This window comes from Diadema antillarum, unplaced genomic scaffold (assembly GCF_040938485.1).
Source record: "Diadema antillarum isolate AM-2024a unplaced genomic scaffold, OU_Dant_1.0 seq00000596_RagTag, whole genome shotgun sequence".
Classification (NCBI taxonomy): domain Eukaryota; kingdom Metazoa; phylum Echinodermata; class Echinoidea; order Diadematoida; family Diadematidae; genus Diadema; species Diadema antillarum.
This window is the reverse complement of record NW_027271527.1, coordinates 83,831-103,129: the sequence shown is the minus strand read 5'-3', so window position 1 is coordinate 103,129 and position 19,299 is coordinate 83,831. Positions and strand designations below refer to the sequence as shown.

The following is a 19,299-nucleotide window of genomic DNA, read 5'->3' as shown; positions in this document are numbered from 1 at the left end:
ACTTTGTTTTGCTGCATTTATAAAATAATTCCTAGGGCTTCTCCTCATCCCTTCACTAATCAACTTTAAGTTCCGTTTCTTTGGATACTTTTTAATAAAGCTTTTTACATTGAATTGCCATGTATTTTCCCCCAATTTCAATACTGCCATTCAGTTCCATATTTTCCAATGTTTATCAATACTGATTATGTGGAAATATTGTTTAAACTAAACCTTTCCGTCTAAATGTTTTCCATACATTACAGCAAGTTTCGGTTATGTACATACTCAGTCTTTGCGTCAATAAGACAAAAAAAATGAACGAGAAATTAATAGTTCATTACTGTCTACATAAGACATCTCTCAAATTTCCCTTGGCATCACTGTTATGTATAATCCAGTAATGAAAAAGGGTTGCTGATCAATTTGGTGCATGTGACGACATAGTTGAATTTAATAGTCAAAGTACCTCAAAGATAAAGTGATTACTTGAAGTCTTATAACTGCTGTAGCTGTTTGAAATCGGCTTTGATGATAACAACAGTGAAAAAAAAAATACGTTACTATAGGTTTTCCCGGTCAATTTTATACTTTTGTCATTCAAGTTCCTATTCCGAGCATTCGATTTCACGAATTTCCACGCTCGCAGCACTGAATCAGCAATCAAATTCAAAATCCGGTCATTCGAATTCACTATCCGAGCATTCAAATTCACTGTCGGAGCATTCAAATTCACTATTGGAACATTCAAATTTACTATCGGGGCATTTAAATTTAAGAGAGGAGCACGCATTTCATCTATGAGCATTCAAATTCATGTCAAGCTGGTTGATACTTTCGAGGAAAAAACAATTTCGACTATATTGAAACTGATATATGAACATTTTATACGTCTTGTTTGTTGTGCATTGCTGTCTTATTGATTTACTTTTGCGGGACTATGTGAGATCATTGTGTGTCAGTTTGTCTTTAAATTGATGAATTGTCATTATGTGGTTGGTATTGGGGCATTGTCAGCACGCAGTATCATCAAGAAATGATTAAATTGTCGTTGTGTTGTTTGGATGCACTGCTGATTGGACATTACAAATTGAAATCTATTGAGATGAAAAGCAAAGAATACATGAACAGAGAACAATGTAGAACCTGTAAACAATCATAATTACATTATAATATTATGCAAGCCTTCATTGGTTGTGTTGGCCCTTTTTCCTTTCTTAAAAGTCTACTCCATTTTCCTCGCTAAATTGATTGCACGAAGTAGGAACTTGATGGCCTAAAAATGAATTTGAACGCTCCAAACAAGCTCATTGGGACTATCACGTGACTATCGCATGAATTTGAATGCATGAGTAGGAAAGTCGGTGCTTGCATTTTGAAATTGAACGCCCAATCGTGAATTTGATTTCAAGAAAACGAAATGGAACGCCCATAAATGAAATTGATCGCTCGGATTCTGAATTTTGAATGCCCGAAAATTTTCGCGTGCTTGCGCTGTGTGAATTTGAATGCACATTAATGAATTTGAGTGACAAAGGTATGAAATTGACCGGGAAAACCTATGTTATCATAATATTGGCAATAGTTGTTATCATGATACATGACGCCAAACCAAGGATAAGTAAAGTCTGCAAGAAACGTGGCCCTTCGTAGTATGTGCGATAGTGGATCTCTACTACAAATATTGCGAATCCTTGGAGTTTGTTTCGATTTTCGTTTTCTCTACCTGTTCATCTTGCCAGTGAATGTTGCGTCTCACGTCCTATTCCGCGGTTTGCAGCGCGAAGTGGCATCAAACGGAACTGTGGTAGTATTCCCTACCAACAAGCCTGGCAGTAATTGGGGTGACAGACTCAGGGTCTTTTGCCCGTATAAGAGATGGACATGGCCACCACCGGTTATCACAGCATCAGGCGTAAATACAACGCAGGTAAGGAATAAAAGTAATCTAGTAGTAGTTTTTCTCTCCATTGAAATGGCTGTTCTGGTAATAACTCAATGGCTGGTAAATCGTCATCTAATTTCCATACCAAGAATCATAATAAGAAATAGTCAAATTTTGCGTAAGGACGCAAGTGGCACGTCAGTTTTTACGACGTTTTTATCAAATCATGTTTAATAGCGACGTATTTATGACGCATAATTTACGTATGTTACGGCACAAATTGTCGCCCCGTCACAAATTGTTGCCCCCAGCTCGGGGCAACTATTTGTGACGGAGTTGGTGGAACAAATTGTCGCCCCTGCATAAATTGTTACCTGGCGACAGTTCGTGATGCTTGTGCAGTTCCCAATTTTTGACTTCGATGGCGACAATTTGTGCTGGCAAAATGAAACGTAGCTGCACAAATTGCCGTCGGCCATGCACTGTGATTTGTATGGTTGGGGTGGTTGCTCCGGTGTTAGGCTTTGGTTGGGTGGGTATGGCGGGTAAGTTTTGCGTATGTGTGTGTGTGGGGGGGGGGGGGGCTGCATGGTATGTGCTGTGTATGATTTGTACGTGCGTATTATATGACTTATGTACACGTTTGCGCATAGCTGCGTGTGTGTGTGTGTGTGTGTGTGTGTGTTTGGAGTATAATAATACAATATGTAGAAACTGTGCATGTGTGGTGGTTGTGTAGTGGTAGTGGTTTGTTTGGCGACAATTTGTGCCGTCAGCCCTCATCACAAATTGTCGCCAGACGACAATTTGTGATGGGCGACAATTTGTGCCGTCACCTCCATGCACAAATTGTCGCCTGTTTCAGGGGGCGACAATTTGTGTCACATGCAGTTTTGTGACGTATTCATCAAGTCATATAAGCCATGTATTTATGACGTAAGCTTCACCTCAGCTACTCGACGTACTTATCACGTCATGTTCGCGACGTATTTATGACGTAAATTTCACGTCAGTTTTGTGACGTGTGCATCACGTCATATTATTGATGTGTTTATAACGTAAATTTCATGTCAGTTTTGTGACGTTTTCATCTCGTCAGTTTTGTTACCGTTTTCATCACGTCATGTTAGCGACGTATTTATGACGTAAAATTCATGTCAGTTTCATGACTATTTAGGATCACGTCATATCAGCGACGTATTAATGACGTATAGTTCACGTCATTTCAGTGACGTTTTCATCACGTCATATTAGCGACGTATTTATGACATAAATTTCTTGTCAGTTTTGTGACGTGTTCATAACGTCATATTAGCAAAGTTTTTACATGACGTGAATTTCACGTCAATTTTGTGACGTGTTCATCACATCATATTATCAATGAATGTATTTGTGACATAAATTTCATGTCGGCTTTGTGAGGTGTACATCACGTCATATTACAGTGATATATTTATGACGTAAATCTCATGTCAGTTCCATGACTATTTAGGATCGCGTCATATTAGCGACGTATTAATGACGTATAGTTCACGTCATTTCAGTGACGTTTTCATCACGTCATGTTAGCGACGTATTTATGACGTAAAATTCATGTCAGTTTCATGACTATTTAGGATCGCGTCATATTAGCGACGTATTAATGACATATAGTTCACGTCATTTCAGTGACGTTTTCATCACGTCATATTAGCGACGTATTTATGACATAGATTTCATGTCAGTTTTGTGACGTGTGCATAACGTCATAGGCCTATTAGCAAAGTTTTTACATGACGTAAATTTCACGTCAGTTTTGTGACGTGTTCATCACGTCATATTATCAATGTATTTGTGACATAAATTTCATGTCAGTTTTGTGACGTGTTCATCACGTCATATTAGTGATGTATTTATAACGTAAATTTCACGTCAGTTTTGTGACGTGTTTATTACGTCATATTAGCGACGTATTAATGACGTATAGCTCCCGTCAGTTTTGTGACGTGTGCATCACGTCATATCAGCAAAGTTTTTACATGACGTAAATTTCACGTCAGTTTTGTGACGTGTTCATCACGTCATATTATCAATGTATTTGTGACTTAAATTTCATGTCATTTTTTGAGGTGTACATCACGTCATATTAGTAATGTATTTATGAGGTAAATCTCATGTCAGTTTCATGACTATTTAGGATCGCGTCATATTAGCGACGTATTAATGACGTATAGTTCACGTCATCTCAGTGACGTTTTCATCACGTCATATTAGCGACGTATTTATGACATAGATTTCATGTAAGGTTTGTGACGTGTTCATCACGTCATATTAGTGATTTATTTATGACGTAAATTTCTTGTCAGTTTTGTGACGTGTTCATCACGTCATGTTAGCGATGTATTTATGACGTATATTTTACTTCAGTTTTGTGACGTGTGCATCACATCATATTATGGATGTATTTAACACGTAAATTTCACGTCAGTCTTGTCACCGTTTTCATCACGTCGTGTTAGCGACGTATTTATGACATAAAATTCATGTCAGTTTCAAGACTATTTAGGCTCGCGTCATATTAGCGACGTATTAATGACGTATAGTTCACGTCATTTCAGTGACGTTTTCATCACGTCATATAAGCGACGTATTTATGACATAAATTTTATGTCAGTTTTGTGACGTGTTCGTTACGTCATTATTATCAATGTATTTATGACATAAATTTCATGTCAGTTTTGTGAGGTTTACATCACGTCATATTAGTGATGTATTTATGACGTAAATTTCATGTAAGTTTCATGACTATTTAGGATCGCTTTATATTAGCGACGTATTAATGACGTATAGTTCACGTCATTTCAGTGACGCTTTCATCACGTCATATTAGCGACGTATTTATGACATAGATTTCACGTCAGTTTTGTGACGTGTTCATCACGTTATATTAGGGATGTTTTTATGACGTAGATTTCACGTCAGTTTTGTGACGTGCTCATCACGTCATGTTAGCGATATATTTATGACGTAAATTTCACGTCAGTTTGGTGACGTGTTTATCACGTCATATCAGTGACGTATTGATGACGTATAGTTCACGTCAGTTTTGTGACATGTTCATTAAGTTATATTAGCCACGGATTTGTGAGTAAAATCAATATATATGACATCTTGAATTAAACAACCACTTTCTTCTAGTTACATTCATGATCATATTTTGCGGAAGGTTTACGTCAATTATTCAACCAATTATTTACGACTAATTTAGTCAAAAGTAAGATGTGTTTTCTTTGGTGTGTTTTTTTTTTTGCTTTTTTTACTCTTTGATCGTTAAGACTATGGCATGTTTTTACGTCATTTCTATACAATATAAAAATATTGTTCGATATCAATTGCAATCGGCTGGAAAGAAATTACATATTTACTATTTGATTCGCCTTTGAAAACAAGGTAACGGACTGGCACACTAAATAGCATACCAGTTGACTCCTTGAAGCAATCAAACAGACCAAAATGGGCAAATTCATACCAGATGGACTCTGAGCACGGTACTGGTCAAAAGTGGCAGATTCACCAGTTTATTTCATCATAGATTATTTAATGAACTGGAATACTAAGATATAGAATCGAAAGCGAAAGCCACTTTCTCATTTTACTCAAATTTGTCATTGAGATTCATGGGAAATTTTATGCAGGTAGTTTTATTGACAGTGTTGTCAATGTTCCAAATTTTCATAGGATGACATGTCAATATTTTGTGTACATACTTTACAAGCCTTATCTTTTTTTATTTCATTGTATAACTGTTTTTATATCATAACAATAAGTTTTTATTCTGTGTTATTTATATATAAACTAATGACATGTTTGTTGTTATCTTCTGTGTCTATTTTGAAATGTGTGCTTGATGTATGTGTATTTATATGTATGCCGCTTTAAAATAACGACTTTCCATTTTATGGACAATAAGATAATGAAAAGAAATGAAATTAACTTGTGTGTGTGTGTGTGCGTAAATAAAGGGCGAGTTTTCAGTTTGAACGTAATTTCTGTTGGTTCTTATATCGATCATGCAATTTCATTCAGAGACCATGGACAAATAACAAAAATCAATGTGATTCCAGTTGAAGCGTCACTGCTGTTGCTGTTGGCTAACTTTCATGTTTCCATAAGACATGAGTTTTACCTGTCTAAATGCGTGTGTTTTGGTCATAAAGACGTCATTAAACAGTCAGGGAAACAGCCGATTTTTAGGGAATGGAGATATTCGCGAAAAATCGGGAAAGTTGGACTTAATGAATTATTCATGACCTTTCCGCAGTCTCTGGCCGAAGCTCGACGCGTACAAAGTCAATGGCTATCACTGCATCGTTTTGACATGCATGTCTTTAAAAATTCACCTTAAAAAATCCTCATTTAATGTTGATATTAAAATTTCACCCAATGAAAGATGAATAAATAAAGTTTATCTCCTCCAAAAATCAATATTCACATATAGTGAGGAAAATTTGTAATTGAAGGATGAAAACGCGAATCCAAAGTGTATTTTTTGAATCTCCGTGTCATAGTTTCTTTCAAGGCGTTCTTATTCAACGAAACACAGGGACGGACTGTGTGTGTGTCTGCAATGCGCTATGCACGAATCGCGTTAACACAGTGCACGCACGTACCGTGCGTACGTGAGCGCTGTTACCGCTGAGCTTCAACGTCTGTGGGAATTGTGGTAGCCTGTCATGCTTTTGCCGATATTTCTATCAACAATTCAGTTATTTTTTCGTCAAATGATCAAGAATTGGTGAGAACTGGTATTGAACTTAGATAGTCCGGTCCCCTAAACTCCTGGTTTGCCCGTATTTCTGTGGAATGTCCGAATGAAAAGAGCAAGAGAGGACCGCCACCGTAGGTGTTCTAATAGGTTGCATGACGCTGGAGCTCTCGCACAGCCGTCGAACGTCAACTGCGGACCGCCGGAGCTCCGGGGTTCTTTCTTTTGCTACATGACCACCAGTGTCCTCATACTTTCTTGCTCTCTTGCGATCATGCTCACTGGGTTAAAAGTTACAAGCCTCATGCAACCACAAGGTTACCTCATCTAGATCATCGCAACATCACACGTACACTATCACGGTAATGAACCAGGGAACTATATTGCGACATCCACCCTCACTTTGTCTCTAGAAATGTTTGATCAACACGTCACAATCACATATGCTTTTAAAGGCTTTTAACTAAAATAGTTGAAATTGAAATAGAGTTAATAGATGATAATTACCTCTCACTATTAGTCTTGTCTTGTGAAGGTTTTTGTTGTTCTTCAAACTTGCATGTCTCTTCCTCGTGCTCTAACTTCGATCAAAACATAGGTCTGCACGACCATGCTCCGCCTTCCAACAACACAATGTCGATGTGCATGGTCAATTCACTTGCTGTTTTGTTTTTTCTGCCATGGGGGTCGCGAAAGGTAAGTGATTGGGGATTTTGCTTATCAGCATCATCACTGATCACGGGTACGCAGCAACAGAACGATGGAGGAGAGAGGGGGAGAGAGGGGGAGAGAGAGGAGCGCTAAAAATAGCTACACACAACGATCCGTCCCCCAACTCGTAGTCTGGTTTCCAGACCCTTTGCCAACTGGACTCCGCGGCGACGAAGTCGCCGCCCCGCGACGAAGTCGCCGCCTTTGCCGAAGGCAAAGGGTCTGGGCACATTCGCTTCAAGTGGGAGGAGCCTAAATTTACCCCCAGTGAGCGAGGGCGATCATTCTGTCATTACGTAATAAGGAAGAGGTCACGTTAGTGACCCCTGCATCCTCACCCAGAGGTCCCAAGGACACTCTCCATATACATTACATGCATGCATCCACTGTCCGTGGAGTATTTCCATGCACTGTTTACTGCATGGAAAGGTTTTCTGGTGCGATAATCCTGTTTCTGATAGGGCCTATTTAGTCACTATATCCACACTATGCACGGAGCTATACACCATGCCCAAGACACATGGCATCCAAAGAGCGAAAAAATGAAGTCGAAAAAAAAAAGTGCAGCGGAGTATTGTGCAAAATTTTTTGTAAAAACTTTGTATGTGGAGATGAGTTGTGGGTGGGCGGCCCATGTGATATATAGGCCCTAATGTATTATTCTATGTACATGTATTTTTTACGTTCGTGTTTGCTGATGAATACGTTCAGTTGAGACCCTTCTTTCTATAACTTAAAGGACAAGTTCACCTTCATAAACATAAGGATTGAGAAAATGCAACAATTTTAGTAGAACACATCAGTGAAAGTTTGAGGAAAATTGGACAATCGATGCAAAAGTTAATTATGAATTTTTTAAATTTTTGTGTTGGAACCGCTGGATGAGGAGACTACTACAGCTTGTGAGTCATATGCGTACAACAGTATAAAGAGAATATAAAAGAAAATTCAACATATTTTCACTTTTTTCGCATAATAAAAGAGCAATTGACTTGCCTCTTTCTAAAGACAGGGGGAATAATATTACCCATAACATTTATCGGTAACGAGTCAGGGGAATGTGTACTTTTTTCAAAAGATGGAATTTTGTGAAATTCTCTTTATATTTTCCTTATATTGTTGTACGCATGTGACATCTAAGTTATTCATACACTGCAGTAGTCTTCTCATCCAGCGGGTACTGCACAAAAACTTCAACTTTTGAACGGATTGTCTGATTTTCCTCAAACTTTCAATGATGTGTTCTACTAATATTACTACATTCTCTCAATCCTTATGTTTATGAAGGTGAACTTGTCCTTTAATAGCAGCTAGTGAATAAAAAAGAAACAGATGATTAGCAACGTGCTCTTCCGATCAGTTCTTGTTTTCATAATATTGTGTCCCTCTCGTGGAAACATTGCGGCAACTGACTAAACTTAAATATATAACGATATTGTTTACTAGTATTTCTTCATCTCACACATATGATAATCACCAAGATAATAACATCGGGATATGTATGAACCCACACAAGAAAAATGAAGTACACTTGCATATATAGGTGAGCTGGGGTATTGTGGCCCCTCAACATAAGATGTCTTCATACACCATCTTCTATCCCTTGAAATAGCCCGCTTGATAGCCGTACAAGGTCACTTCTTACCACTATATGCTCCAACATCCATTCATTTAGCAATTATAGCATCTATAGGGGGACCAGTTTTTAAAAGAACGCGCGATAAGAGCCACATCTATTCATTTCCAATTTATTTTTCGTAAAGTCACTTGATGATAAAAACCTTGTCTGAAGTGGTTATGACTGTATAATGAAACAAATAATTAAAAAAATATTTCTTTGACAGAAGGCCATTGTTTGAAGCATGATGCGCTTCGGGGCAATTATGCCCCCCCCCCCCCCCCCCCCCCTTAAAAAGCTTTGTTTTGCTAAGAACATCCATGGGTATATATGCAAGAAGGAATACTAACTATTTAGTTTAAGTCGCAATTAACATGGTTCATTGCTGGCATATATCAAGTGGACGTATACAGTGCAATCATAATGAATTATCATTGCAGCTTGGTTTTGGATATTTTCAGCTGAAAGACTTCATTTCCCAAGGTCATCATGCAACAAAATTAACGGCCAAACGTTACAAACAATAATAGACTCTGACTTACAGTTTTTGTATTCACATAATTAAGATATGACAAGCTCTAGCATTTGATATAGATTTGTCCATGTAACTCAAATATTTTTTCGGCTTATTGCAGATTTATCACTTGTATTATATAGGAAAGTATCGGTTTTGTGGAATATTTTGCCTCAATTCAAATTCTCAAAAGATGCTCATGTACTTTTTTTTTCATTGTTTTTCATATGCTCAGAGACCCGTCCATATTAGTTAATCATAATAAACTTTCTATAAAATAAACAGGTGCCAAGTTTATGGCAAATGATATGTTTAGAGACAATTATCACCCCATCGTAAGACTATTAATTGTTTTTTTTTAATTTCTATATATAAGAAGCAACGCAAGTTGGCTGCTTTTATTACCTCATTCAATGCAAAATGAAAATTGAGTGTAGATAAGTAGAGAACAGAAATAAGTTCGGTCCTATATGGCACACCACAACCAATTATTAATTTTGGTCTACATCCTGTAATTTTTGCTTTTTAATCCCTCGACGACAAACTTCTCCATTTCACCATATGCATGTCTTTAGTTGACATGCTCCTTGGACCTTATAGGATGTAAGCATGTAGGCCACATAGGTGGTATAACCAGGGAGGTGGGAAAACCGAGCACTTGTGTGACCTTTTGTAAATATTGATGTTGTTACATTCCTGATTCCGATAATTGAATGGTGAATGTGGCAAAGAATGGTTCATCCCGATGACGATGTTGGCTATAGAGTATATGGGAAAGGTGGGATACGGAGGAGAAAGAGGAAATATTCGTTTGCTATCAATAATGCAATCCAAAATTCCAATTGTATTCCAGCGCTCTTCCCTTAAATTTCATTGCGTTTCATTTCATTTCACCGCATTTCGCTGAAAAATAAAACATATTTTATTTTCGGAATTACGAATCCTATTTCATCACCAGATTGACGCGCCTTTGGAATAACGACCCTTCATTCATTTTGGGATAAACGAAACTTTGGAATAAAGAACCCAATTAAGTTTTTCGGAATAAGGAACATTATTCAATATCATCTGATGATATTGAATAATGTTCGTCATTCCGAAAAACATGATCTGATCAACAAACCTTCTGAAGAATTACGACTCTGCATTCATTTTGGGATTAATCATACATTTTTGATTCACGAAACTTATTACATTTTAGCACTGACAAACTTTCGGAATAATGAACTTAATCATTCGCATTAGCGAACTTTGTTCGGAACGTAACGAATTATAACAATGAGAATTATACGTATGTTGACAAAAATTTAAAGAATATAATATGTCCAATTCAGATACTTTTAGCTTGAATAAATTTTTTTTATATTTTTCCCGTGCACAGGTCATATTGAATCATAGCTCTTCTCCGAATATTAGCCTGCCTTATGCAATAATAATAGCTTGTCATCAACATATTTTACAGAGCATGTGGAAGCACTATGCTTTTCAGATGGAGAAATTGTGTGTGTTTTTGTAATGTATCTCATCGTTCTGACTCTTATGAGTTTAACGTTATACGAACAAATACAGCGGAAGGCGTTGTGCATCAATCAATATCGCCACAATCAAGTCTATTATACTTGCAGGGTTTTGTTGTTGTTGTTGTTGTTGTTGTTTTGCTTTTTTAGAGGGCCTCAATTTTTTCATCCACAAAGATGCCTGATTTTGAAACTCACAATTCCGGATACCTGATTTGGGAAACCTCTTTAGAGTTTTCATTGTTCGTCGAAAATGATCATTGATATCATGAGAACAATAATTATATCTCTCTAAGATTTATAATGTTTGTTTTTTGTTAAGTGCTGTCGGGGCAAATTATTTGTATAGGGCCCCATTTTCTCTCTCTCTTCTTTCGTTCTTTAAAACAACATCAACAACAACAAATAATGTCTACATGAATTGTTAACTTGTTTCTCTCTGAAAAACCCAAACCATCCCCCCTTCCCCCCCCCCCCAAAAAAAAGCAACAAATTAAAATACTTCACTGTTGATGCTGTTCATTTGGATATTTGAGCAACAATTCGCACATTGATGAATGTCGGAAAGATTTGGGACCTCAGATAATGTTCATTTACATTGAGCTGATGATTGCATTTCACGTCTATAGCACCTATAATGGGACTGTACAGTACTGGTTGAGGTGGGCATTCATCTTTTGAACATTCCTAAGTGAGATAATGAAAAGCCTCTTATGAAATATGAAAGAGCATGTAATTTTAAGAAGGATTCAATGTTTATTTGATGAAAATTGGTTTTCAAATGGCTGAGATATCCAAAAAAAAAGTGCTAATAATAAAAGGCGACATGCCACAACTTTATTAGGATCTCTTTGTTTCACCTTGTTTTTGGTTATCTCGGCCATTTCAAAACCGATTTTCATCGAATAAACTTTTGATACCCCTTAGAACTTAGAAGGTTTCTGAATATCTCGCAAAACGTTAAAAGCTATATCCTCACCACGACCAGAACTGTACACACCCTTTAAGATTAAATCATTGAAGTGAACTCAATATCACATATAGAAAAAAAAAAATGTGTATCTGAAATTGCCAGTTTCTATCAAAATATGCATCCATTTTGTATTTTTTCATCGGTCAAAGATCCGTGAATTTTGCTTTATTTGTAGGATTCAGTATACTAGTAGTCAAATTAGACCGGTTTTTACATTCATACTCATAAGGCCTACTAAAAAAAAAAAGGTTAAAAAAAAATGTTGCTGGTTTTCCCCAAGTCGAGCCTACAAAAGAAATCCATTAGACAACATGGTGGAAACGAGAAAACGACTCAGATGGTTATGCATTAAAATACTGTGATTGAGATACTTTGTAAAGGAAGGAAGGGAAATGTGGTTCGCAATTGTTAACTTTACTGATTGTATTGCACTATAGGCCCTACATTAGTTGAAAAAAAAAACAACCTAGCACAAATGAAGAAACAAACAAAAAAAAATCTTCCTTGGACACCTATTCCTCATTGAGCTTATAACATAAGTAACAAGGATATGTGATTTTTGATTTCGTCGATAGACACAATGACACAAAATGGTCTGCTTTAATTTTATTGGAAACATAGTTCACTTGACCATTGTGCGCATCTATAGTAGTAAACAGGAAAAAACGTGAGTAACAATCAAAAACATCGAAAACTTTTAGGAATACACATCATGGAGTACACACTGTCTACGAATACCGATTCTTCCATCCGACCTTACTTTAGATCTTAGAAAAGTCCGAATGTTCGTGTGCAGAGAGGTAGAATCATACGCCTCCCTGAATGTATACCATCACCCTCATCCTGCATACTACAGTATACAGCATCCACACCATTGGTACACACACGCCGCAATGCCAACTCACAGGTAGTAGGGAGAGTCCTCCCACCACCCGGCTCTGATAACACGCTGAGCAGGATAATTCGAATTTCGCGCTTCAGAGGACGGGAGTGCTGACAGATTTATGGATTCCGCCCAAAATCGGGCGGAATCCATTAACTCCAAGACGAATGCTTCCAGACCCTCTGCGCGAGAAAATCAACTTAAACTATACTAGTTTTCGACGTTGAGGGCGTTAATATCATGGATAGCGAAATAGTATGGGCAGAGGGTCTGGAAGCCAGACTACCCAACTCGATGCGGATGACCCTCCGTGTGTGTACGCTCGCGTGTGTGTACGTGTTTCTCTCTCTCCCTCTCGGTGAATTATTCTCATAGCGACTGGAAAAAGAACATCTGTAACGGTTCGCTCTGACCATATCGCGTCGCTCCGTTACGTAACATCTACTCGCGGTTCAATGTTCCCTCTTTTGGGGGATTTCAATCTTCCCTCAAAATAGGTAGTCTCCCTGACTGTTAAAACGTCATAAAGTCATCAAAAGTCGACATAGGTTTAGGTTCTATATCGATCATGAATATTCATGAGAGATGATCTAATATCAAAACGCTAGTGACAATAAGTAAATACATTAACCTAGAAGGTATTCTTATTGATTTCAAACTTAAAATGTGTAAGAAATTGTATACTTTATTGTGATATTCATTATTCAAACGTCAACTAGTGTTTCAGGATATATTTTCATATTTCAGCTGGCCTGAATGGAATGGAATCTTGTATACAACCCATGTGATGCATTGTGATTGAGGTTAGAAATAGGACGTAGACATAGAGTCTAGAATACTAGGGTATGTAGGATAGGTCATTTACATATTCCAATGGCTGACATTACATCATCATTGGTTGTGCATTATGGATCGGGCTAAATATGACGTTTGACACTTACTATTCGGGGGTTTTTTTTTTCGTAGGAAAGTGACAAAAATACGTCAAAAAGACGTCAAAATATGACGTCTTATTTCACCTTTTGCGCTGGTGAAAACTGTTGTCAAAAAACGTAAATATATGACATAACTAGAGAAGCACTCAGAGAGCGCAGACCTCCGCCAAGCAGTTACTTTCCACTAATGATCTTGCTCTTCCATAGAGATAAGTGATTTTCACCCACTGAAAAATCGCCCGATTTCCCAATATAGAAGCCTTTGTTACGTCATAAACCCTCAGATGCGCGGCGCGCCTCTCCCCAACAGAAACTAGAGCAGCACGCACTTTAGTGCGCGCATGCAAACCTCAAATACGCACAGCCTGAACTCCCAAGTTCATTGACCCTACCTGCCAAAATATCAAAATCCTTCATAAATTCCCCCAAAATTATCGGATCACTTCCAAAAGTTAATCGTTTATTACTCGTGTCATTCTTGACCTTTCCTGCAAGTTTCATCCCAATCCGTTAACTACTTTTTGAGTTATTTTGCACACGGACAAACGAACGAACGAACGAACGAACTAACGAACAAACCAACGGTAACGAAAACATAACCTCCTCCCTTGGCGGAGGTAAAAATGACGTCTATGAATACGTAATGCTGGAGGATGATTGTTCCAATCCTTGTGGGATTCATTTAAGAGTACACTATATATCTATTCTTGTGTGAAAATTATTTGCTTCAGAATGGTCTCATATTCAAGTAATGTGCAGTTTAATGTTTCCAGGTAAGCGTCCCTGGTCAGTGACGGGGCATTAATCTGCACATTACTTGAATATGAGACCGTTCTGAAGCAAATAATTTTCACACAACAGTAGATATATAATGTACTCTTAAATTAATCCCACAAGGATTGGAACAATCATCCCTCAGCATTCCCACTGATTCCCACTGATCGGTTACTAGCCATCCCCTTTAACCTAGAAGGTATTCTTATTGATTTCAAACTTAAAATGTGTAAGAAATTGTATACTTTATTGTGATATTCATTATTCAAACGTCAACTAGTGTTTCAGGATATATTTTCATATTTCAGCTGGCCAGGAAAGAATGGAATCTTGTATATAAACCATGCGATGCATTGTGATTGTAGTTAGAAATAGGACGTAGACATAGAGTACATCTTTAATGAACGTTTAAAAAAGTTTATTTAGTTCGTTATGAATGTTATACCTATTTATGAATATTCAATTAAGAAAACATAACATTTGAAAACTAGTTGAAAAAGATAGAAGACATTGAAATCTAAAGATTTATGCTGGTATCAAACTTTCTGCGTTAACAATTGTACCTACGTTATTGTTCAGTTATTCCAATTTCAAATTGTGTTATGAAGCGGTATTTTCATATGTTAATAGGCCTAATTAAGGTGTGTGTGATTTAATTTTAATTACCATGTCTTCGTGCATTACAACATTTGCTGGTATATAAAAGAATACAGATTCATCAGTTGGGAATAGAATGTATATAGTATAGGCATAGGTGGCAGGACATTTGGAACAGGTTAGGATACGATTATATAGGATTAGAGTACATTAATCCAAGATTGTGCCTGCATAATTTCATAACTATACTTTTTTTTTCAAATGCCCAATAACAAATAAACATTAGACGTTCTTTTAAGATTTTCTGGACATTGTAGGCGGATATGAAAGCTTCTCTAAACGTTCTGGAACAGATCATAAGATTTTTAGACGTTTTTGAAACGTTTTTTGAATGCTCTACACGGTTTTCCAAAGGTTTTCTGGACGTCCGCAGAACGTCCACAGAACGTTTTGAATATTCCTAAAAGGTTTTACCGACGTCTATAACGTCCAAAAGGTTTTCTGCTGCAGGACCTTAAAAATTCAGAAAGGTTCTGAATTGTTTTCTTCAACGTTTAAAAAGCAATGTTATAACGTCCATTTGAAACGTTTTAAATACGTCGAAAACCTTCCACAAAAAAGGCGTTCTGAAAACGTTTTGACAAAACGTGCAAATAACGAACTTGGAACGTTTCAAGAACGTTCAGAAAACGTCCAAATGTTAGCTGGGATGACGGCAACACGACCAAAAAAAAAAAGTGAATATGACGTGATTTTTACTGATGTGAACGCAAAAATCTCGTCGTAAAGACGTCATAATGACGTCATTTTTAAACCAATAAGAGGTCATACAGACGTCAGGATATGACGTTTTATTTTCCATCTCGTGCTGGTACAAACTGTAGACTAATATATGACGTGAATATGACTTCCATTAAAACGTCATAAAGATTCAGAATATGAAGTCTTATTTCACGTCTTGTTCTGGTGCAAACTGTCGACTATAAGACGTAAATATATCTGCAAACCAACCAGGACAGGAGTGGGGCTTTCCTACATAATCTTCCTAAAATTCTTTCCTAAGTCCATTCTAGAATTCTAATCTTACTTCGTCCTAAGTCAGAAATGTGTATATCTCATCCACATTTATATATCTCCCGAAGTTTCTAAGTTTAGGGGAACAAAAATTAGGAAGAAACTTAGGAAGATTTTCGGAATACCACTTAGGAAAAATCCTGACTTAGGAAGAAATACTCTTACTAGGAAGGATTTTAGAATACCACCCCTAGTCCATAAGACATACGCGGAAGGATAAGGGTGTTATATAAATTGTAGGATTTGTTTTTCCGTGTGCAAAATAGCTAAAAAAGTTGTGAACGGATTTGGACGACACTTACATGAAAGATTGAGAATGACACCAGTAACGAATAATTAAATTTTGGTAGTGATCCATGAATTTTTGGGGATTTTATGAAGGATTTTCGATATTTTGGCAGGTAGGATCTGATGAACTTCTAAAGGAGTTTAATATGCGCATTATTATTATTATTATCATTTTTTTGGGGGGGGGGTCATAGTTACGCGCGCTAAAGTGCGTGCTTTTGTTGCTGCTAGGGCGAGACGCGACGCGGAACTGAATATTGCGGACGTAACAAAAGGCATTTATGTTGGGAAATCGAGCGCCAAAAATCGGCCGCACACTAAACGATCCGACCGGTTGACGTCACCAGCCTTGCCAGTTTCAGTCCTACGACTGAGTCTTAGTGCCAGTTGTAAAGATTTGACATGTTGAGTTTCTACGTATAACCACCGGTCGTAAGTGAAGAGTACAGAAGCGAACGCAACGCGCACTGCGTGCGCTTCCATACTCATAGATGCCTACTAAAGTCAAAACAGCCGTAAGCCTAGTTGTAAGTCAGGTCGTATGATATATAGTGTGTGTTACCAGGTCATACGACCTAGCCTCTTGGTCATAAGGTCGTATAGTCGTGAGTCGGGTCTAGGGCAATTACCCCCTAGGCAATTACCCCGGACCCTCCCCTGGTCCTAATCCTAATCCTAATCCTGAACCTATTCCTAACCCTCCAAAGCTCCTAACCCTAAACCTAACCCTAATCTTTACTCAAACCTTACCACTAACCAATATTTAGCCGGGGGTAATTGCCCTCTGGGGGTAATTGCCCGGATACACGCGAGTCGTATAGTGTGCGGCGGGTTTTACAGCATGCATACCCAGCTAACATTTGGACGTTTTCTGAACGTTCTTGAAACGTTCCAAGTTCGTTATTTGCACGTGTTATTTACACGGATCGCGTCATTATTGTTCATCTCATTATTCTCAGCTCCTCCAAAAACCGAAATATAATCACGGCTGCGTTTTATAAGACTTGCAAATCATCGTTTCTTGTGAAACGATTTTGAACCACACATTCACAACGTGTTTCAAAGCAATGTTTCAAAAGCGTCTTTGTAACCATGACTACCGTTAATGGCAAAATCAAGACCACAAAACACGGTTTGAAACCAATGTTTCTATCCAAACATGTAAACGCGCCCTTAAGGTGCGATCACACATCGCCGCTTTAAGGGGCGATCACACATCGCCGGTCTAGTTGCCGGTTCATGGCGGTTCTCAAACCGCCGTGAACCGTGTCCCAACGATGGCGGAAAGCACTTTTAACGCGACGTGACTACCTTCTGAACACGTTCTGACACGTCGCTAACGCGGACTGGCGCGGTAGTAACACGGATCTCCCCAAAGGTGGAGGAGTTCATACCACGCCCTTGTAGTTGGATGTAATCAGAGCCCTTTCACTCGTCTTCAACGTGTTACAGCAAGGTGGTATTGCTTTGTTAGGTACACACAATCAAAAGAAATTGCGAAACGTTGTAACAACCTGTGTATTTACAGATTGACAAAAGTGATGCAATTAAGCCATTGTCTTCAAGTTTCAACATGCTTTTTTTTTCTCTCTCTCTGTTAATTTTTTATAATATTTGTAATAACTGTTAATAAAAAGACATACATGCGAAGCAGAATCCAACATAGTTTACAAATTTCCTGTTCATTTGCAGGTTTATATCAAGTGATGTAGAAGTACTTGCTTGTTTCAACATCTATCTTTTTTCCTTTCTTAATCAAGTTTTCACATAAATTATCTTTAACAACAGTCAATAAAATGACATACGTGTCAAAGAAGAATATTGTATATCTACATAGTTTCCTATTTATTTACAGGTTCACGTAACATAATAATAGTGGGGTTTTTTTCAAGTTTCAATATCGTTTTTCCCATCTGTATCAACATGTACACTTACAAAGAGGCAATCAAGAAACAGAAGCCAACATATTTACATAAGTCTTCTGTGTTACAGGTTTACGCAGCTGGCCATCTTTTAAGCTATCAAGCTTTAACAAAATTATGAACACGCCTTTTAAAGTAACTGATGTACTATTCAACAAACCTACCAAATTTTTGAATATCAAATTTTCTGTTTTACTCTATATGTGTTGAAATAAAAAAGTAATGAAACTTTAGCATTCAATATAATATTTACCCGATCTAGTATTATGGGTTTATCTTTACCTTTTCCCATTCTTTATTGCTCCGCCACTTGCCTGTCGCCGGAGGCATTATTCTCTTTTAAGTTCAACATTTGTTTTTGCATGAAAAGTTATGGCGGTGTTGACACGATATTATCACGGATCTTGCGGTGCAAACACGGAGGAGCCGTTCTTTACACGGTGGACGGCGTTTTGAATATGGTCCATTTCAAACCGCCAAGACCGCCACGAAAAATTAAACATGTTTAATTTTTCTGGCGGTTCTCCACGGTTCTCGAGGTCTATGGCGGATGACCAGGGTTTGTGTGCGGTGTGAACACGGTATTTGGCGGAGCACGGCGATTTACCGAACCGCCATGGACCGCCATCTAAACCGGCGATGTCTGATCGCACCTTAGATGATAGATAAATATTATGACTGTGAAAACGTAATTATGAAAGGAAAAAAAAGAGAGAGATGTTAAAACAAGCGAATACTTCTACATCACTTGATATGTATTAATACGTGCAAATGAACAGGAAATTTGTAAATTATGTTGAATTCTGCTTTGACATGTATGTCTTTTTTTATAACAGTTACAGATATTTTACAAGTGAAAAGAGAAAAAAAAGCATGTTAAAACCT

The 19,299-nt window shown here is 37.6% G+C and overlaps 1 protein-coding gene across 1 annotated transcript in view; it reads left to right on the top strand.

Annotated features, from left to right (window-relative positions):
• LOC139735737 (complement factor H-like) overlaps positions 1 to 19,299 on the top strand; it is an 89,453-nt gene that overhangs the window by 48,191 nt on the left and 21,963 nt on the right. Inside the window, exon 16 of the mRNA XM_071646485.1 lies at positions 1,722 to 1,909. Within this exon, the coding sequence (XP_071502586.1) occupies positions 1,722 to 1,909 (188 nt within the window). The remainder of the gene's footprint in view (positions 1 to 1,721; positions 1,910 to 19,299) is intronic.